The 23,019-nt window shown below is 34.6% G+C and overlaps 2 protein-coding genes across 2 annotated transcripts; both read left to right on the top strand.

The window, feature by feature from the left end:
• Positions 1-2,073: 2,073 nt before the first annotated feature.
• LOC128214337 (uncharacterized) lies at positions 2,074-2,801 on the top strand. The gene is made up of 2 exons (XM_052920762.1): positions 2,074-2,194; positions 2,398-2,801. Exons 1-2 carry the CDS (start codon positions 2,086-2,088, stop codon positions 2,799-2,801), a joined length of 513 nt encoding a protein of 170 aa, XP_052776722.1. The 5' UTR covers positions 2,074-2,085.
• A 2,017-nt stretch (positions 2,802-4,818) lies between these two features.
• LOC128209897 (BTB/POZ domain-containing protein KCTD5-like) lies at positions 4,819-22,739 on the top strand. Its single transcript, XM_052914158.1, has 6 exons — positions 4,819-5,156; positions 6,081-6,189; positions 6,789-6,880; positions 7,322-7,417; positions 14,813-14,938; positions 15,823-22,739. The coding sequence occupies exons 1-6, from the start codon at positions 4,914-4,916 to the stop codon at positions 15,850-15,852; spliced, it is 696 nt and encodes a 231-aa protein (XP_052770118.1). The 5' UTR covers positions 4,819-4,913; the 3' UTR covers positions 15,853-22,739.
• Positions 22,740-23,019: the final 280 nt, after the last annotated feature.

Here is a 23,019-nt window from a genome sequence, read left to right as displayed (position 1 = left end):
CCGATAGCCACCATAAAAAAATGAAAACAGAGACCAGATGAGACCGGGACCGGGAAATAGTATCGCCCCTTTTTATTTGGGTTCTGACTTCAGTGCGTCCGTGGCATACATGTGATAACGTCCCGGACATCCGGGATTATCCCGTAAAACGTATCTCTATCATGGAGGGTGCATGTTTGTCCCGGAAAGTCATAAAAAAACGAAAAAAAAATAATCTCGGAATCGATTATCTTAATTTTACCAATGTAGGTCAGCTATTTTACTGGTCGTAAACACAGGACATGTTGACACTAATCCGTTAATTGGTACGTGTGTCGTCGAGGTCATCGTCAATCACCCGATAATTGATCTATTGGCCTATTGTTGTGCTTAACGAGTCGGGGAGGGTTCTTGTGTACAAATTCATTGTTTTCATATGGATTTGTTTGGTTTTATGAATGAAAGCTTTTAACTGACGAATTGATATTTTTCACACATTTTACCGACAAACGAGCATGAAGATAAGTTCAAAGAAAGTGACAAAATAGGTTAAAAAACAAAATTAAAACACGGAAAACATCCCATATTCCATTCAAATTTCAAAGTCGATACGTCGTTATACTTTAAACAACTTACGCGTCCATAAGGAATTTTAGTGTTTTGAACTTTTTTTCGAACTATCGTTGTGTATATTATTCATATCTTGGATTATCATTGGCTTTTGTTTATTGTAGTGTGGATAATGTCCAAACGTTCGGCAGATTCTACGACTTGCGTCGGTAGCACCAAGAAGGCGAAACGGTCAAGCCGTTACCAAGACAGCTGGGCAACGGAGTTAAAGTGCGTCACCGTCAGCAAAAAGGGAACCGACTACACCCGATGCACAGTATGTAACACAGACGTTTCCATCGGCAGCGGTGGTAGAAACGACCTGACACGCCACCTCACCAGCAAGACGCACCTTGCGAAGGCCGAAGCAATTTTATCGACGCAAAGCATCCAGAACGCTTTCTTCAAACCGGCATCCCACGATCCCGTGGCCAGGGCCGAAGTCTACTTCGCGACATTCATTGCCGAGCACAACCTGTCGTTCTTCATTGCAGACCACTTCACAGACTTGATGAAAGTCATGTTCCCTGACAGCGAAATCGCCAAGAAGTTCCGCTGCCGACGGACCAAAGCGACAAACATAGTAACGAAGGCGCTTGCTCCCGTCGCCGACACGAAAGTCACCCGCCTGTGCCGGAACAACAAATTTAGTATCATGATGGGCGAGAGCAACGACCAGAGTGATAGTAAATATGTTGCCATACTAGTTAGAGTGTACGACAGTGCTGTGCTGAAAGTGATGACATATTTCTTGTCCATGCCAGTGTGTAACATCGGCACTGGAGTGAACCTGTTTACGTGTCTTCAACTGAGAGAGACATTCCCTGGCAGAACATGATTGGTTATAGCAGCGACAACGCCCCCGTCATGATCGGTGCCAACAACTCTGTGATGTCCCGCATCCGCGAACAGCAACCTAACATCGTGGACGTTGGATGTGTGTGCCACATAATGAGCACATGTACACATTATGCAGTGAAGAAGCTTGCCATGCCCATCGAGGAAGTTCTTCAAGACACGTACACCCACTTCCAGCACAGCTCCAAGCGACGACAGATTCTACAAGAGTTCCGGGAATTCACGGACACGTTACGTACAAGTTGGTTCGGCACTGCAGCGCCCGGTGGCTCTCCCTCCAGACTTGCGTCGATCGCTATCTTCAACAATGGCCAGCGCTTGAAGCTTACTTCAAGAGTCACAACGAATCAGAGAGGCGTGGTAGCCGCGTAGCACAGGTTGCAGAAATCCTTCAGGATCCGCTTCTACCGCACACCTTCCACTTCACTCACCCTTAAAACGTGGTTACGAATTAGAAGTACATACCGTCACTTCCCAATCTGAAACGTTACGTTTAGTCAACTTTATTTAATGTAAGTTATTACAAAGAAGAATTTTACAACCAGATTGTATTCAATAAAATTTAGAATTTTTTTAATTGTATTTATCGAAATGTTTGCATGATGTGCTTTTTATTGCAGTAAGGTCCGCGCCTTCTACATGGAAATGACGGAGAAGATGTTGAGCAAGTTCCCCGTGAACAACCCTATCATCAAGAGCCTTGGCTTTCTGCGACCGGAGCTCAGAGACAGCACTCCTCCTAAATCCGGTGAGTAATATGTACCTGAAACGAGACAAACAAGAGTAGATTTATTTTGACGTTGGCAGTGCCAAATTCACATAGATTAATAACATATTTTGCGTACGGCGGTTATCATTGACGGATTGAATGTCAAGGGCCAACAGGCATATAATCTAGGCATACTTATATCAATGAAACTAGTTGTTCACTGTTATGTTTATGTATTGCAGTCTGCGACCAGGCCGTTCGCCTCGGAGTCGGGACGGTTGATGCCATACAGGATGAGTTTGTAGACTACCAGTTGATGGCGCACAGTTCACTCCCTGCCTACAAGAATAGTATGCCACTCGATCCATACTGGGCAGCTATCTCGAAGGTAGTTACGCCCCTACAGAAGGTTCGGTTCCCCACCCTCGTTGCGCTGGCTTTCGCCGCGCTGTCGCTACCGCACTCCAACGCCGATCCTGAGCGCTGCTTCAGCAGTCTGAAGAAAATCCAGAGGGACGACAGAGGCAACCTAAACAAGCAAGCGATAAACGCCCTACTGTCCTTGAAGTACAACTCCAAAACGCCGTGCTTTAAGACGGAAATTACGTCTGACATGTGTGCTGAGGCCCGTAAAGTGTGTAACTAGTGTTGTTAGTGTATGTTCTTGTAATAAAATAAGACACGTTCGTGATTTTGTATAACTGTATTATTTAGTCACATAAATACATTTACGTTGGTATGATTATAAAACGAAATAAAATTGAGACATGTGTGCGGAGGCTTGTAAAGTGTGTAGTTTGTCCTGTTAGTGTATGTTCTTCGAATGAAATACATATTACACATAGAAAATCTATTGTATTATTTATTCATTTTTATTAATTCATGCTGGTATGATTATAAAACGCAATAAAATTGAAATCCTTCAGTTGATGTTCTTGTTCAAACCCACAAATATCACGCCCTGGAGAAACCGCGGGTCTTTCTCCTGACGTGACAGACACGTCTCTATCAAAATAATATGCATCTCAAAACGGATAAAAGCTCATCGACTGGAAAATCTTCTTGATCGTCTGGAAAATATTGTGTGTCATAAATTGCAAACGTTTTAAATGTGATGAAAAAAGAAATACTTTGTAACGCATGTTCTCAGAAGCGCGGGAAAACAGGTGCCCGTATAGTTGTTTATTTCATGTTTTGATGAAACCGAAAGTAGACTGCATATCCTCCTGGTTAGCACTTCATTTAAAGCCTGGGAAAATATCTGGTGGTTTTATTTTTTCAAGAAAATGCAGAAAAAAAACAACATGTCAAGTAAAAAATACGTCTTGGCAGTCAAAATAGGTACATTTTCCCGACGTTAAAAACGACCAAAACAGCCCCAGATATGCTCTAGAATGCACCACAGACGTTCCCCATTTAAAATAAATCCGGACCCCCTAGTATGCGTTGACATTACGACGAGTGACCCGGAATGGACCCAAGGAATTATCACATGTGACTCTGTGGTCAAGGACATATAGTGATAATATGAACCTCTGTCCAACTGAAGCTTACTGTGTCAGGTCATACATATATATTTTCTTCTTGGTTAATTTCAATGTAGGATAAAAAAAATTGTTTGAGCACAAAAACAATTGTTGACAGAATACAAAAGGTGTGAGATTAATTGTGTTCAGGGTGAGCATGTCATTCAGGGTTCACATACGTGATCCTCACACTTAATACAATGGAAGTTTCCAACGTTTGGTTGTTATAAATGTATTTAATATTTATATCACGGTGCACATAACGCAAATTAAACTTAACCATAAGTTTAGTATTTCTTGTTATAAGGTAGATTATTAGAAGTGTTTTATCATGATTTGATAAATTATCGCTTAGGTCTTGGAGTAGGATTTGTCCCAGCTAAGGACCTCGCTAAAAATCATCGTTGCGTATCAAAACTGTTATATAGGATGTTAAAATCGTCCAATTTGCCAAAAGTACCACACGTAGCGGCAAAATTTTGCCAATGACTATTCGTTTAGTTTAGTCAAATTCAAATATGTAAGTAAGGTATTTTACAAAGGTTATAATATTCTTTATACCAACGAAGATTCCGTCATCGTCAAAATTGGAAATATATATATATATATATATATATATATATATAACATTATCATAATGATAGCTGAATTTTGCACACACAAAAATAATAAAAAAAAATATATCGACAATTCATAATCTATAATACTAGTATATGGTTATTCTATTTTATCTGTTTCTGCATGCAATTATCTAGTTATATTCCATTAATGTCACCCCCCAAACCCCCCACACTGGAAACCGTAGACATTTCACTTCAAGTTTCCCCATAGTCATGTTTGGCACATCTGGCAGCCCTACGTGCGTTTGGCGGATTTAAGTTAGTATGTACGGGTAAAAAGGACACCAAACTGCTGAGCGATATTCAAGCTGAGAACGGACAAGCACTTTGTCGGCAGAAGATTTCAGTTGTTCAGAATGTATCTTTTTGTTTCTCACCAGAAAGCTTAATTATGTGCTGTTGTAGAACATTTTAAGAATAAGTGGAATTCGAACAATTAAGTATTGGTTGAAAGTAACCTTTATTCGATTAACTTCCTATAAAAATCGAACGTATATGTGATAGACTCACTCTCCTCTCGTTTGTGGCGAGAACAATATTGTCAATGGGTTGGAAAGATACTATGAATGAAATGCAACATTGGTGTTCTTTGATAAAGAAAGTAACTGTTTTATGGTTTTGATGCAATGTTGTATAAATAATTATATCATTTTAAATATGGCTGACACAAACACTAACGATAATGCTACCCATACGATTTCGTCTCAGAATTCAGTTGACAGTCGCAAAAATGAATGGATCAAATTAAATGTTGGCGGAACAACATTTATGACAACTAGAACAACACTGTCAAAGGACTCCAAATCATTTTTATACAGATTAATACAAGAAGAAGGGGAATTGAATACCGATCGTGTAAGTTTCTGTGCCTTTGAATCTATTGTGTTATTGTTTGTGCATGGCCACACTGCCCGTTTGACAGCTCGTGAAGATTTTTAAGCAAGTTATCAATTACTGTTGTTTTGACATAGTTCAGTAAACAGTTCAGGTTTACTGCCCCATTCTGCAGACTGTGTCTAAGGCCTTTTCCCAATAATCTTTTACCTAAACCTTACATCAAGCAAACTATACTCTATAACAGATAGCTGGTTCATTGGGAAAACGAGACATGGTAGAGGTGAATTACAGCGTTTTTGTTCGCTCCCCAGTTTGTCACACTAATTTAATATAGTAATGTAGAGTGTGTGGTAAAACTGCTGCCTGGTAAGCTCAGTTGTTCAGAGCGCGGTGTTAGTGATGTGGTGGCGTTGAACCCTGCCTCATCCTTTATCGTCCCAAGTTTACTTTACTGGTGTTAGAAGTAAAAGGCAAGAGAGCCTGGATCATCCTGAGCATTTAATATTTGCGGCTACGCACCAGCCACCCGGTTAGCTCAGTTGGTTTTAGCGCTGTTCTAGTGATGCGGTAGTGGCGCATTGGTTTGAACCCCACACCTTGGCGACTCCCTTCAGCCTGAAGTTGGACATGTTTGTGTTCATTCGCAAGATGATGTCCCTACCCTTTCTATCCACAGACCATATTGTCCCATCATTTGAATAACTGAAGCTGATAGCAGCAGAGGTAAGTGGCCCTGTGTATCAAGTCATCGAGTATGTGGAGCAGACCTGGATCAACAGCTCCATGTGACGTCCAGAGAACCGGTCTGTGTTCTGAAAACAAATCAGAACATCAATGATGTTGAGGGATGACAGTAAATATTTTAGAAATTGTAAGAGTAGTGATAATAAACACACTGTGTATTGGTTTCTTGTTCAAACAGCTTTCATCAAACATTTTCAGGATGAGAATGGTGCCTATCTTATAGACCGTGATGCGGCCTACTTTGGTCCAGTGTTAAATTACCTGCGTCATGGCAAACTTGTATATAACAAAGACTTAGCTGAGGAAGGTAATAGATTGATATGTGTACCTTTAATATTGTTTAGGCCAAATACAATTCATGATGGGGTTATGGTTTCACCAGCAATATTTTTAAGATTTGACTCTTTTATTTTATAATTATGTTGTTTTTGAATTTAAAGCCTGTATAACTATTTAATGAACAAGGTTATACATTTTGCTTTTATTTTTTTCATTTTTGGCAACATTAATGTCAGAACATATTTGTATGTAAACGATACAAACGTATAAACATATATTTTACACAATAAAATATTTTCCCTGCCTATTTAGCCTGTGACATTTCAACAATTTCACATGTTATGTACAGGAACCACAAAATTATAGTTGTACGGCAGTACATATGAGTTGTAGAGATCATTTATTCAACCCAACATTATTAATTGGAAATTAAATTCATGCAGAATTATTGAAAGCTATGGAACATTGTAATTGGTTTTTACCATATATATATATAAATGTTAAAAACAAATTATATTAATGATGTTTGTTTCTTTGTACATGTTATTTTTAATTGTACTTTCATTAATGGTTAAACAAAAAAGCAACTCCTTTGAATATGCCATATTATTTTTTTAATCATTTCAGGTATTTTAGAAGAAGCAGAATTTTACAACATAACAGACTTGATAGTTTTAGTGCGAGACAAAATTCGTGAAAGGGATGCCAAGCAAAATCAGGTAGAAGTTGTAATTAAATTCTTGTATTATGTAATATTAGCAGGTCAAAATGGAATATGGCTCTGATTCTAATATTTTTTCTTTCGACTTTCTTGGTGTTTAGGGCATCATGCCTCTCAAATATCTCTTTCTAAACAACTCACTTAATAAGACCAATAAATGACTAAATAGAAATTTTGCGGTAAGTTTCCTTACTAAATAGAAATGTGGCAGCTGTAATCTGCTAAATGGTTTTTGTTCATCAGGACTCTTAAAAAAATATTTTGAATTCTTGAAATCACATGAGCTTGAACATATATGCACATTTTAATTTATAGTATGATATACATATGTTTCAAAGTTAAAAGGAATTCATTTATTTCACTTTGTTATTGGCCAAAAAGAGTATCATATTTAATCAGTTTATTGCAATATGTTGAAGACTAAGGTCTCTTTTTTCAGACATACATGAAGAATGTTTACCGTGTTCTACAATGCTCGGAAGAGGAACTCACTCAGATGGTCTCCACCATGTCTGACGGATGGAAGTTTGAACAGGTAATAGTTGATAGTGCTAGTTTCAAACCGTTACTCCCAATCAGACTTTTGAATAATTCAACAGTCATGGAAATTAGACTTTTTGAACAAGCCCGAATTCTTATACTAGTGCTTGGCATCAAATTTTTTAACAAGCCCTGCAATATAAAATTTCGAATTTGAGCAAGCCCGGAAGACATTTTACCAGTGCAGGGCTTGCAGGCTTGTGCTAGTTTCGACCACTGATTCACAAGCCTAATTCTTACGTAATTGCTTGGCATTATTATCAGAATCAAGAATTTTAGTTGGCCTGAATGGTTTTTGTACAAGTGTAGGGCTCTTGTGCTTGTGCTTATTTCGACTGCTGATTATGTATGAGGTCTATGGTTATCACTTCCTAACATTTGGAAGCTCCTGGACTCACGCTTTGTGGGGCACTCTTTGAGAATATTTTAAATTAAATAAAGACCAATGAACGTATCATATACTTTTACTGAAAATTACCTTTAGGACTTAAGCAGTTTAGATTCAAATGCAAACCCTGGATATCCATCATTTTGCTCAATCGTCGGCAACCATGGTACTTTCTTCAGTTACACTTCATACATACCGTGGGACAATTGACTGACAAAATCTCATTTTATGAATATGCATGAGCAGGAGAGACAACTCTTCCAATGAATTCACATGTTACACTCAAATATTCTTAAATAAATCTACAGTGGCAGTAGCGTCCATGGCCGTGTGGTCTTGACTGCTGCCAAATAGTATTGTACTGAGAAGGCGGACCCGGTTCAACTCCGGCAATCGCCAAAATATTTTTCAACCGTAAAGCATCTGGTACTTTGCGGAATCAATGTAACTGCCTCATTAATTATTCATGGTTACGAGGTTTATCTAGCCAAAATGAAATTACCCACGGTACACAACGAAGCATATTGTAGTGTGTATCGGGGGCATCCGACGATGCATTTTGCTCATGAAATCACTTTATTACATGTACTTTTTTATATACAACTGAAGTGCTTAATAGTGACAGAAATACCAGTGGACAGCTCGGCAGTCCTTAGAAAATGATGTCACATGCATGATCAATAAAATATAGTTATGCACTCCTAAGGTAGGGTCATTTATATTCATACATGTGTACCTGTTGCTTGTCTATTTGCTATAAAAGCTTTTTTTAAAAAGGTTTTAACTTAAAAATACAATGCACTTTAAAAAAAAAATTATTTTAATAATTTTTGAAAATACTGACTTAAAAGTCACGGGTATTACAAATTTCTACAAGGTTGTAAATTATAAATAGCTACCAATAATGTAGACAAGCAACAGGTACACATGTATGAATATAAATGACACTACATAAGGAGTGCGTAAAAATAAGTATCTATGAACCTATAGATAATGAATAAATATCGGAGTCTGTGAAGCTATGGATCGATGTGTTAAAATGTGTAACCATGAAGAAATGGGTTAAGTTAAGAAATGACAAAAGATTCTTTATGAATACCTCCTCTGTACTGTTAAAGCTGCACTGTCACAGATTGACATTATGACAATTAATTATATTTTTTTCTCAGAATCAGCTGATTTTGGCATCAGTTCCCTGAATTCAGTCATACAAGATAACTCTAAAAAGAATAGTACTCAATTGGAAAAATGATGAAAATTTCATTTTTCTTAAACTGTTAGTAATGCTTTTAGCCATAAAACATCAATTTTCGAACGTATACATGAAAAACTGCAATCTGATATTCTGTCAGAAGTCTTTTATTACGAAGTTTTAGATCATTACGCAAAAATCAGCTTATTCCAAGACAAAAAATAAAAAAAAGTTGTCAAAATGGCCAATCTGTGAAAGTGCAGCTTTAACTTGGTGAGTCTGCTCAATGTTGGAATGATGTCTTTGATGGTTAGGAACAAGTTATATATGTATAAACTTATCTCTAAGGCAGACAAATAAATCTACATTATCAATTCATAAGTCATTTTTGACAGTAAGATACTGGTTATATATATGTATTTACTTGTCTTTATTATATATTATTATTTTTAGGCAGAGACTGAAAGCAATGTCATCCAATCATTTTCTTATATGGTCAGTGTGGAATAAATGTCGGAGCAAAATTTGCAGGAACATTGAAAACTTCCAATAGTCAGTTTAGCATCTTCTTACTTTAGTAAATATTTGGAACAACAACAAAAAATCCTTGATTTTTTAAAAGCTTTTTAAATGATTATTATTACACACATGTTTAATATTATATCTGGCCGTTTAAACCTTAAAAGTTAAACTTACTTACTTAACACATTTCTAACATTTTTTGTAAAATTCAAAATTTGTAATATCTTTACAGCCTAATATTATGTAGTCTTTTTCACCAAAGAGCAACCTGCCCCTTTTTTTGCTACAGCGCTCTTTCATTTTTAAAACTTTGCTTAAAAGCTTACTCCAAAATATGGTTTGCAACAATTAATACAATTGTTTGATTACCCAAAAAAGGACGAATAAATGTCGAAAACAATGGTTCTTATGAAGAATACCGAGTTTAATTTGAATGAAAGGGGCAGAAAACACAGTATTTCAACCTCATGAGACCGTAGTAGATCACAGTAAATATTTTAGCACTCACCAATCATATAATATTTTTGCGTTTTCAGCTATTAAATACACTGTTACTGTTTTCCATGAAAGCATTATTCAGGAAATAAAAGTAAAAAAAGGTTTACCACTCCAAATTTATGTTTGTTTTACATGTGTTTGTATCGATTTTGAATAAGAGTGTCACTTTAGGTCGTATGTATCTATTTTTGTACATAAAACATCAGTCCGTTGTTTATTATGACCATAAACTTATGTTTCAAGAAAGCAAAGGTTTTAGCCTTGACAAGGTTCTTACAGAATATTGAATTATGATTACCATTAGTTTCATTTATTTATCTAAGCCTGATTATACCTAGTGAGGTGAGAGCTTAACTCTTTCAATTAAAGAAATATTTGTTGGGAAAGATGGAAGAAAAAACACCGATAAATACAAGAAAAAAAAATACTGTATCTCATTAAGATTCTGTTTTCACCTTGAGAGAAAAATTACCGTATTCCATTTATTTTTACACACCACAAGAAGTCTGCCTAAGATTTATAATATAATGTAATCTGCAATCATTTATAGAGATAATGTGGCTGGAATTGATAACATTAATATGGCCTCAAAAAATACTTACGGTTCCGGTTACCTGACCATATTGTTTAAATAGACCGTTGGTTAAAATATTTTTTTTATTTAGATTAAGTGTGTGTATTTCAATATGTAGTTTCAACCCTTTAAAGCTTTATACAGAAAATTACTTTAGCGCCATTTCCAATTGACGACAATAACATTCATAAATAAAGATTTATATAAAAAAAATGTTATCTATACATGCATTTTGGGTTGCTGTTAGCTTTGGTCTGTTATTTATATATGCATTTTGGGTTTTTGTTAACTTTGAACAAAATATCTTATTTCTCCAAAAAAGAAGGCCTACCTGTTTTTGAAAAGGGTGTTACCCTAACCAAACCATAATTTGTTTTTGACCTAACAGTGGCAATTTGTTCAAATGAAATAGGATTCTCATGTAAAGGTCAATTTTGAGGAGATGGCAGTTAGGTGAATATATACATAAATATTACATTTTAATTGGATTCGAGTTAAGGTATTTTTAAACTGAGAAAGAACTTTGCAAGTAACATATGCCAACTTGACACTCTAGGGTACATATGCACTAACGTGAGTTTGCGAATCTGAGACTGAGGAAACTGAATTCGTAAATGTTACAAAATATATATAATTTTGACTAAAGATGTGTGCCTCAGTGATTGTCGAGGAGATTTTTTGTACCAGATATACCATTTTTTACCATCTTTGCCCTGGTCATAGTATTTTTACAAAGAAAAATAACTTTTTCATGTTAGCAATTCAGTATGTGAGTAAAATTTATAGACGAATACAAAGAATTCAAATTAGAACATGGTACTAGAATTATATCGTCTTGTCTTGGTTGAGTATAACTTGTTGTTATATATTTAGGGTTTTTAAGTTTAGAGTTAATCCTGATACAGGATTCATAGCTTTTAATGTCAGACTTTTGAACAATTGTAAAAATTATTTTATGCTTCGTTTCCCGTCTTGGGTTTATGTGAGTTTGGTTTGTGGTCACCAAGCCAGATACTTGGGTTTTCCCCGGATTTTCTGGTTTCCCCCACAAGACCTCACTATCGCTTAAAAGAGTGATTAATATAATGTTATAACTTGTTTCAAAATCATTGTAAAATGTATATGTTTAAATTAATACAAGTTTTAAAGTGGTCTAAGCTCCTTCACACTGCTTTGGGCATCAATCCCTCGTCCTCAAAGAGACCCCTCGCCTATTTTTCATGGTTGACAATTATGGCTGATGTAATTATAAGAACCACAGTATATGAAAGCTGCAGCAGTGGTATTACTTTGTCACATCGGCTATATCTTTCTTGTCTAATGGCCATTGCTTGTGGATTGATTTATGATCCAAGGGTGTAGGAAAAACATTAGCTACATTACTAATCAACATGCTAGTGCCTGAATAATTAATCGTACCAAATCAATCCAGAGTTAAAGAGTTTTTCTCCAGGGCTGAGGATTCTGACAGTTGGTTTACTTACTTAAGACATTTTTCATTAATATCTCTTGCCGCGAGCTCTGGCCAATGTGGCTGTGGTCTTCGTTTGGATGCTTCAGCTTAGTAACATTCTATCATGAAATCTTAAGGATCAATACCAGTGTTTTTGCATGCATTTTTGTGAAAGCGACCAGAGCCCTTAAAATAGTGAAATTATGGTGCCAAAATGCTTAAAATTGTGTCTTTTAATTACCAAACTATATTTTAAACAAAGGAAAGCCCCCTTTAAGATCCTAGTTTTGAAATAAAAATTATGGAAACAATTTAAACATAACTGTACCAATTAAAATTTGGTCCAATTCTTGTGAAAGAAGTTTATTTTTGGGATTTGGCCCCTTTTTTGGTAAAAAAAACAACACTGAATATTATTGCTGAACCTATATTGTTAACGTCCAGTGATTTATGAACTCTGCATGATAAAGGTAAACATACAATATATGCTTAAATCAATGCTCCATAGTTTTAATTTTATGTATTTAAGATTTTAAAAATACAAATTGATGCTAGTTGTCTAGTTATTTAAGAGTCATCATTGGTATAATTTTTTTCATTTAAACAAGGTCTGTTACCTATATATATATGCATTTTTTGGTTGTGGTTAACTTTGCTCTGTTATATGCAATTTGGATTTTTGTTTCGTTTGAACAAGTTATCCAATTATCCAATGAGGTTGGCAGGATTATTACTCGTAATTGCTATAAAAATGTTTAAAATGTTTAATTTGGATGTATACAAAATTGGAAAATGTTAATTAACTTTCTTCCAAACTTGTTTTTTGCTAGCAATTGCTCATTTGGGCATGCTAAATGAACATTAAACTTGCTCTAATAGCAATTTTGGCTGCGAAGTTGATTTTAGTGTGAAAAGACAGAATTAAGTTAGTGATGAAATATTTAAAGCTATTTTACAGTAAAGCTAAAAATTAATTGTACCAAATAAAGATTAACTTTTGCACTAGCAGATCAAGGGGTGGAGCACACGCGCACGCTACTTCCTTCCCCTCCAAAAATTGTCTAAGTTTACATTTTATTTCAATATAGGAGGAAAAAAAATATGCCCATTATGCACCACTATGAACTAGAAATTGTTCAAATTTTCCATGGGGCATACCCCCCTGCCAACACCTTATTTATTACGGCTCTGAGGGTGGATCGCAAGTCAAAAGAATATGCCCCTCTAGCATCAAATCCTGGGACAGCCCCTGCGTTGTAGCCTTTCCACATGTTTTTTTCAACACCCATGAATGTATTCTTGTTTATGGTTTATAGATTAGAAATAAATATTTGATGATATTTCTTTCCTGTATGATAGGAGAGAATAGAGTGTAATGTCGTCCTCATGTGCAAATTGATTACCCAGAATTCTCAGTCATATATTGCATGGCTTATCTTTTATTGCCTTGTTTATGGAGACAATTAAGTGCTGTCCTATTATCAGTCTGCAAATTTATTATTTGAAGAATATCAAATTTCCCCCAAACATGTATGGTTTATCAAATTTATTAGATGTTATCATTCAGAACATTTTATGTCTGCTATTATGTCTGCAATTTCTTGTTTCCAGCAATAAAACTGCCAATCATCATTATAAAAATCATAGGTATTTCAGAAGGCTGGTATTTAATTGAATGTCTTAAACAAGGATTGCTCAGTCATTTAGCTGTGTTGGCCTGGTTGTGATAGATGTCTGCCCCATCCCCAATGGCAGTGGTTGAATTTGGCACTTGTAGGGCAAAACAACAAAAATAAACAATGCTTTCCGGACTTTTTCAAATTCTGGATTTTATATAGTGCTTGTTTTAAATCTTAAGTGTACGAAATTTGGCTTGTTAATCAGCAGAAAGGTCATATTTGATGACCTCAAGAGAATATTAACAGGTTTTAGATACACCAGAAGTACATTTCTTAGTATCTTGTTAGAAAGTTAATAGTTTAAACAAGTTCCTTTTAGCTTGCATGTTATGAAAGCTGACAACTTAAAAAATCATGCCTGAGTCCGTTTCCAGGGTAGACAACAGTTCAGTTAATACTGATGTTCAGTTTGAGAGGCCATGATATAAAGGTACACGTTGTCAGGATTGAACCCTCAACCTCCTGGGTGAGAGGATTACACCTATTCCACTCTCAGCCTCTGCATCACCATGTCTTATTTAAAACCCTGGTTAAAACCTTACTGTTGATTTTCATTACAGTTGATGAAAAATGTTGATCTCCATTACAAGTGGTGAAAAATGTTGATTTCCACATAACAGCTGGTGAAAATGATGATTTCCATTACAATACAGATGGTGAAAAATGTTGATTTCCATTACAGCTGGTGAAAATGTTGATTTCCATTTCATAAGTGGTGAAAATGTTGATTTCCATTACAGCTGGTGAAAAATGTTGATTTCCATTACAGCTGGTGAAAAATGTTGATTTCCATTACAGCTGGTGAAAAATGTTGATTTCCATTACAGCTGGTGAAAAATGTTGATTTCCATTTCATAAGTGGTGAAAATGTTGATTTCCATTACAGCTGGTGAAAAATGTTGATTTCCATTTTACAGCTGGTGAAAAATGTTGATTTCCATTACAGCTGGTTTAAATATTGACTGGTGAAAAATGTTGATGATTTCCATTACAGCTAGTGAAAACATGTTGGTTTCCATTACAGCTAGTGAAAACATGTTGGTTTCTATTTGACTTAGTGAAAACATGTTGGTTTCCATTACAGCTAGTGAACATCGGGTCTCAGTATAACTATGGTTCGGAGGATCATGTTGAGTTCCTATGCGTTGTATCGAAGGAGTGCCCCACCAGCCGTAATGGACCAGAGACCAAACCTACCGACAGGGCAGATGTATGTACCGGTAGTATTGATATAATGATAAGCAACAGATTTATTATGATTGTGTAAGAGTTTCATTTTCATTATTTTATACTACGTACTTTTTTCACCACTGATATGACCAAATATACCGTATTATGCTGTGTATAGGACACACTTTTTGTGGTAAAATGTCATTAGGATTTATGATTGATTATCAAAAGAGAAAAAAATATGTTTATTTTTTACATGAATTTAGTTTTAATGTTTCAATAGTCTAGCATAATGTCTTCACTGGTATATGTATCTGTTTGTCACACAAGAGATCATGGGCCACCCCTTTGGTCGAGTTCTCAATCTTGGTATGTACATGTGTACAAGCCTGTGGAACTCTAGTCTACCAGGGAAAACGGACTCAACAGTGATCACATACTGGTACATGTACTTCAGTGATAGTGCTCTTTTGAATTGATTGACATATAAAGAGAAAGAAATCTTATGAATAATTTATAAAGCAATTGATAGCAAAATGGTTGGCTATTTAGGTCACTTTTTGTGTCGTGAGCAAAGCATGGCAGACAAAATATTAGGGATTATTTGTTAGATGGAGTCTGCATCATTATTGCCGGTGTCACACCTTCATTTCCAATCAATAACTTTTGAACAACTTGAGGTTGAGTCTTCAAACTTGGCACTTACATTGGCCATGGTTAGTAGATGTTTCCTATTAATAAAAGGTCAATGTTCAAGGTCATAGGGACCTTTACTAAAACTATTTTGGGCGCATCTTGTTTCTCAGATCAATAACTTTCAGCACGACTTACAAAAAAATATGGGTGCTCCCAACAGACGACATGTCTGATTTGCAGAATTCTAGTTTTAATATAACAAATATAAATGTGTGTGTTTTTTTTCAGGTGTTACAACAGAAAGGGTCCCGAATGTGAGGGTACATGCTGCTTGTCTAGTTTCTTCACAGTGTCTGTGTTTGAGGCCATGGAACAGTTGGTTAAAGGCTGAGCCGGACCTGAACATTCAGTCTTTAATCTGGGAATGAGAGTGTTGAGAAATGAATACTGGTGAAAACATATGTGCCAATATAGCCCGGGAACAACCCTACAACATGGATCTTCAGTGAAATCTTGAAATCTTTTTTGTTGTTCAGAATTTTAGTGAGGAAATTAACAATGGGGGGGACTTATTTTACACTAATACTTTCTCGTATGACTTTTGAAATGTCGAACGGTCATAATTATGAAGTTATGAATTTAATTTAGTGGATATAAAAAAAATGGTCATGACTTTTTGAGTTTTATTTAAACACAGTTTATTTCATGGGGTTTAAAATCGGCCGTATTTGAATTTCTGTTGATGATGAAGATTTAAGGCCTTACCTATGTTTAATATTGTTTGTATATTGTATTCTGTTGTTTTGAATGCAAATAGAAACAAATCCCAAAATGAATAGAGCTGTACCCTTATAATAGTGTTTTGAAAGTCCACAGCGAAAGGAAGAAAGATAACTCACAGTGCATCACCATTTTCCCAGTTTCTAAAGCGTCTGGGTTTAAAAAGATGATTATTTACATTTATTTCATGCTTTCCGCTGGTTTACCAATACAAATGGTAGATTATATGCTTGCTGATGAACTCTCACTGTATGAAAAAGTGAGAATGACGAAATATAATTTCACTGCTTCTTTCATTAAATAAGCCCTTTTCACTGTAAAAACGCTAAATGTAAGTGCTGGGAATGAAATCAAGGATGTCATTTCTGATTTGATATATCATTTGGCTTAAAGTTTTCGCCAATTTCAAATTAAATATTGAGTATTTTTTCTGAATTATAAGCATGAAATAAGGAAAGAAAAAAATGTCTTTCACTGTGTAAGATTGCAAAATATTTCACCTGATGAACACTAAAAGTAAATATTTCACTGGTGGGAAAAATCCTTGTGAAATGTTACTTCTGCAGGTCACTTGGTGAAATAATATTGCAATCTTAGACTGAAACTAACCATTAACCCCTGTATGTATAATTGGAATCTGTTATCATGGTGAGTTATGATTAATGAATATTGACCCATCATTAACTTGAATTTTTCCTTCCTTCACATAGTTAGTCCAAGATGAATCAGTAAATGTTTGGAAGATAATTCTCCTGGTGTATATTTTGTGAAAATCACCAGTACTGCCAGTAACTAGATATTGTGTTCAATATTATCCTTCTTCGTTTTTTTTGTAGTTTTTTTTTGTATTCCTAAATGATATTTAAGATACTTTGTTAATGTTTGTGTTAGCTCAAAAAATATTTCATTGATTAAACACAACAAAAAACTATACTTAAATTGTCTGTGAGATGCATTTTATGCACATTGTTTATCACTTAAAGTAACACCTATACTAAGGGATTTTGCTAAGGCCAAAAAAAAAATTCATTGTTTCCATTAACTTCTAAAAAAAAATAGGGTAGGTGGTAGGCGTAACTTTTTTTTCTATTATTGGAATTGTGATTCTGTACCAAACCGACCTATATCAGGGGTGGTTTTCAATAAGCGACTTAAGTCCATCTTATGGTTATGCATCATTGACTTCATTCACTGTATAGGTCTGTAATTTATTGAGTAATCAGATTAGCTACATCGTTCTTAGATCCAATTAAGGCCAATATTGAATACCATCCCATGGTATAAATCACTATTGTAGAAAATTTTAATTAAAGATTATCAAATTTTAACATGTTCACTCAATAAATGCACAATTTTTAGGAAATTACGGGGGAAAAGTCCACACTAGGGCGTGAAAAAATGAAGGGTTGGAAGCAAAAAATAGAGCTGGTCGAATTAGTGCAAACAAACAAAAACTTTTAACACCTTATGGGTTGTAAGTATATTACTCCATAGAAATTGGTTATAGCTTCCTAAAGAACAGAAACTTGCAACATTTTGGATAAAACTTCCAATGGTGAAAGGTTGAAAGTTTGAAATATCAATACCAGGGGCCATGTCTACAATCAGTCTTAAGTCACAGTTAAGTTAAGTTAAGTTAAGTCTCTGCTGTTTGAAAAATATGTGATTTTGCAAACTCAGTGAGTTTATTCAATATGCTGAACTTAAGTTTAAAAAAACGTAAAATAAAGTACAAGTAAGAAGTGATGTCACACATAATAACTGATCATCTGTAAATCAAAGTCTTGGTTGCAAATCATTTCATATTTTGTCAGTATAGTTGATTGCTATCATTGTATTTATATCCTGAAATGGCATTACAGTTTCCTAAAATGAATGATAACTATCCTTTACTTGTTTTATTAAGATAGATAGATATCATTCATATTTTACATCTAAATTTGATAAGTGGACTTGAACGACGTAATCAAATTTCAGTTACTTTTTTAATAGGAGCAAATATCCAATATTTTTATGTTCTACTGTCTACCAGTGCTGACTCTTTAAGTAACTAGAATGTACTTCAATGAAAAACATTTGACATACATATATGTATTGAATTAATTGAAATAAATGAAAGTATTCGAATTCAAAAAATATTTCTTTATTATATGTAAATGGTATTAAAGCTGCACTTTCACAGATTGAACCTTTTGACATTTTTTTTATTATTTTGTCTTGGAAAGGGCCAATTTTTGTGAAAGACTGCTGACAAAAAATTAGATTGCAGATTTTTATATTCAAGTTCAAAAATTGATATTTTATGCATTTTTTTTAAACCGTTAGTAATGGTTTAAGCCATAAAACATTAATTTTCAAATAGGAATATGAAAAACTGCGATCTGATCATTTGTCAGCAGTCTTATATTACTGGTTTGCAGATATTTGTGCAAAAATTGGCTCATTCCAAGACTAAAAATAAAAAAGTTGTCAAAATGGTAAATCTGTAAGAGTGCAGCTTTAATTCACATTGTTTGATATTCAAGGTTGTCTCGTTGTATATTTGTTTTATTGTTTGACATGTGACTATAACAGAATATAATTTAGCAGGAGTTTGAGCTTCTGCATGTTTTATTTCTGACTTCTGTATGCATGGTGCTTGAATAATCTTGATTTTTGTATACATGTAGGCTTGTTTTGTCTCCAAGTCTGAATATTTTGTCTCAATATTTTGTCTCTTAGTCTGAATGTTTTGTCTTCAAGTCTGAATATTTTGTCTCCAAGTCTGAATATTTTGTCTTCAAGTCTGAATGTTTTGTCTTCAAGTCTGAATATTTTGTCTCCAAGTCTGAATGTTTTGTCTTCAAGTCTGAATGTTTTGTCTCCAAGTCTGAATGTTTTGTCTTCAAGTCTGAATGTTTCATCTCCAAGTCTGAATGTTTTGTCTCCAAGTCTGAATGTTTTGTCTCCAAGTCTGAATATTTTGTCTCCAAGTCTGAATGTTTTGTCTCCAAGTCTGAATATTTGTCTCCATGTCTGAATATTTTGTCAATACCAGTGTAATTGAAGTTTTGATGAGTTTTTACAATTTTGCTTGGCACCAATTAATTAACATGCTTTTATATTTAAAATCCAAAATTTGAGCAAGTCCGGAAAGCAATCTACCATTGCATGGCTTGTACACATGTGATAATTTAACCACCGTTGTCTTTGTAGTTATTATCTGTGACTACTTCTCATTGATTTTAGTTAACATAAGATCCTGTTGTTCTGTGACACTGTGAGTCAATCCTTTGAATGAGAATATCAACTGCCATAGTCACTTACCAGGCAACCACGGTACACTATTTTTTTCACACTACATAAGTACTCAATGAAACAGAATTGTTTGACGGCATGGTAATTCAGACGTGGCTTATTTGAATTTGCAAATGTTACTTATTTGTAAAATAGTACTAAAATCATCATTTTTTTTAAATAATTTGATATAGTGCCAAGGTTCTTTATTGAGCTGTTATATATCACCTTGTTGTGCGCTTTCATGTGTGAGTTTCAGCACTTGTTTTAGAATACATTATACATACATGTAAATGTTTGTATACACACATGTAATAAGGTTTGTGGACTCTTAAGGCTTTTATTGGTGTCATTTTCTGAAATTGATGAATATTCATTATGAACCATGGTGTAACTTGTTCTGTTAGTGTTCAGTTCTGTGGAAGTCAGTGTTCTGTTCTGTTGGAGTCAGTGTTCTGCTCTGTAGGAGTCAGTGTTCTGTTCTGTCTGTGTTATTTTATTTTACTGTTCTGTTCTGTGGGAATCAGAGTCAAGGTTTTGTTCTGTCAGAGTCTAGCTGTGTTCTGTTCTGTCAGAGTCAATTTTCTATGAATTCTGTCGGGAGTCAGTGTTCTGTCAGATTCAGTGTTCTGTTCTGTCAGAGTCAGTGTATAACAAAAACAATGTGAGTTAGGCACAAATTTGTATTACCGGTAATACTGACTCGATATGATTTATAGCGGCAGTGAATTGGCAATGTTTCGAAACGATCGCAAGCTAATGTTGGTTTAAGGACATGGCAAGATTTTTAATTTTTTGCCTTCTATTTGTATGTACCAGTAAAGTACTAAATCATTCTGACACAAATTTTAAGCTGAAATTATTAAATTTATATACATGCATTAAATCAAACTCGGGGTTCACTCAAAACAGCTGGTACCCAAGCTATTAAGTATGCTATTGAGTTATTTGCCTGTAAGCCTGATGTATTCAGTGGTGCAAACTTCCTCCGGTTCCTGGATTATTTTTTTTGAATCTTAAACAAAAACACCAAGGTGCTACCCTGCATTCCAAAAGGGGCCTATCTGAGCCCCCTGGACCCCCATTCGATAATATATTTATATTTTCAGTTATTCTCAGCTCATGAAACCATCTCTTGCTTTGATTCTATCTTTGTTGAAATCTAGGTATGGTTATTTTGACTATAATGGTAAATCTTTGTAATAATGTTCAACTTTTTCTAAAGTACTGTTCAAGGTGCATCATGGTTCTGTATGTTAACATTTGCCATAAAGTAAGATAACTACTCAGGAAAGCTCATTCAAATTCAGTATAAACATGTGTCTAGTAGTACATGTGTCCATAGTACAGTGTTGTATCATTTTGTAGTGTTTATTAAAGCGACCTGCTCATGGTTTGAAAAATGCACTTTTTACAAAAATAATAATTTTATAATGAAATATAGTGTGGCAAATCATTATCGAAACAAAGATACTGAAAGCTGAAACTCTTTAACAAATGTTGATATTCCCTTAAATATATCCTTGATGACCACAATTTTAGATACCGTAAATAATGCTCTTCAGCAAAGGATTGTAATGTGATTGGTTGATGGATATTATCACATGATGTTTCCAATGTATTTGATAAGCGTTAAAATATACTCTATTGTATATATATGTCCTTGTGGCAGAGTGGTGAAAACTTCAGTTTAATATTTTTTCTTGACTGTACTGGATTGGGTTTGCTCCCCTGGGTAAGACTAGAATTCCGGTATCAAAGAGTTTAAATAGTTATAAAATAAGTGTTTTTATGCATAACCAGGAAAAATAACTTATGGTCCAAAAACATGAGCGAGTCCCTTTAATGCTTTTAAAACCAATTGGTAAATGATTTTTAATAAGTCTGTTTTTCAAAGAAAAAAAACAGTTGTGGTATTGTGTCAAAGCCTTGGTGTCATTGTCGTCGTTGGCGGCAGAGCTCATTACTTAACAAGAACAAAAATACTTGGCCATAACTCTAAAAATTTCAAGATATTCAAATGGAACTTGGCACACATGTTGCCAGAGATAAAACCCACAGGTTTAGCAATGCTTATAACTCTGGCTTTAGTAAGTGTGGACAAATGTATTCAACTGAAAAACAACAACATAAGTTACATTACTGTTGACATTGGCTCAGAGCGCTTTTGTTTTTATTGTATGCTATTGTATATTTCAAGATAATGGGAACTCTGATTATACAAGATTATCATCATTCTAATGCAATAACACAATAACTGCATATGTAAATAGAAGCAGATATTGAGTTCTTGCACTAAGATGACGGATTATATACCATCTACTTCTAACAGAGAAATTTGGTTAATGTATTTATCACTCTTTTAGTGTTAAAGGGACTAGACACGAGATGGTTGGAAAATTGGCAAATACAGTAATTCCTCAAAACAAGCCTAAAATTATCAATAAGGGCTAGTATGCACTATCATGTTGTCTAACAAGCTGTTTCAGCTAAAATTCCCTGTCGGGGTCTTTGTCTACATTGTATTGCAGCAGTTTTCCACTTCATTTCACTGTCTGTCCTGGAAAGCCATTATGAGTGTATATTTAGCATTTGAAATAAAATAAATATGTCGATAAATACACCACACCAGTAAGTAAGAATTTTGGAATTGCGAAATCTGGTGTCTAGTCCCTTTAATTATTAATTGTTCATGGTGCTGATTGCCTGTACTAAATGCAGCTGCAATGTCATATTGAGATTAGAAGGTTTTTAATAACATTGAAGGTCAGAGTAAATTAAAACAGCTGCTGAGACGAACAATAGTTTTCATTATTTTATTGATAATATAGGTAATGAACTTTGTTGTCACCTTGTTGGATTTAAATGTAATTTTTTGTAAAAAAAAAACATTGTGCTTTTTAGATTTATGAGTTTATTTTTTGTTTCAACGCATTCTTCATTGACGATCTTTTTAGAGGTAAATTTGATACTTTAAAAAGGGTGAAACATTAATGTACTGTACTATGTAACTGTGTGTGATGTTGTCATAATCACAACTGCTTGACTGTCAAATGCGTTCCTTGCAAACCCTTCTGAATTCGTAAGTGTAGTTAGTTTTATATATTCATTGTTTGTTATGATCTTACTATTAAATGATACAAATTCTTTCTTGTTTTAGTTGATTTTTTTTTTTAATCACATATTCCAGAACAATTTGAGGGCTTACGCTAGACCTATGAAACTCCACAGAAACATGAAAGAATTTATGTCTGTTCTGCACTAAGCCCTCAAAATTGGATATTTGTTTCAAAATTTGCTGGCCAAGGCGCACTGAATACCCTTATTTTATTTCTATCAATGTTTTTTTTGCACTTTAATAGGGGAAATAGAGCTTCTTTTTGGCAAAAGGGGAATAATTCAACCATGATTAATTATGTCTCCCCCTCT

The sequence above is a fragment of the Mya arenaria genome, chromosome 2 (assembly GCF_026914265.1).
Source record: "Mya arenaria isolate MELC-2E11 chromosome 2, ASM2691426v1".
Taxonomy (NCBI): domain Eukaryota; kingdom Metazoa; phylum Mollusca; class Bivalvia; order Myida; family Myidae; genus Mya; species Mya arenaria.
The sequence above is the reverse complement of the archived record's forward strand: the minus strand, read 5'-3'. Positions and strand labels throughout refer to the sequence as shown.

Coding starts and splice junctions, on each gene's coding strand:
- LOC128209897 (XM_052914158.1), top strand. CDS start 4,914: ATGGTTTTGATGCAATGTTGTATAAATAATTATATCATTTTAAATATG. Junction 6,190..6,788: donor CAAAGACTTAGCTGAGGAAG/GTAATAGATTGA, acceptor TAATCATTTCAG/GTATTTTAGAAGAAGCAGAA. Junction 6,881..7,321: donor GGGATGCCAAGCAAAATCAG/GTAGAAGTTGTA, acceptor CTCTTTTTTCAG/ACATACATGAAGAATGTTTA.
- LOC128214337 (XM_052920762.1), top strand. CDS start 2,086: ATGGAAATGACGGAGAAGATGTTGAGCAAGTTCCCCGTGAACAACCCT. Junction 2,195..2,397: donor CAGCACTCCTCCTAAATCCG/GTGAGTAATATG, acceptor TATGTATTGCAG/TCTGCGACCAGGCCGTTCGC.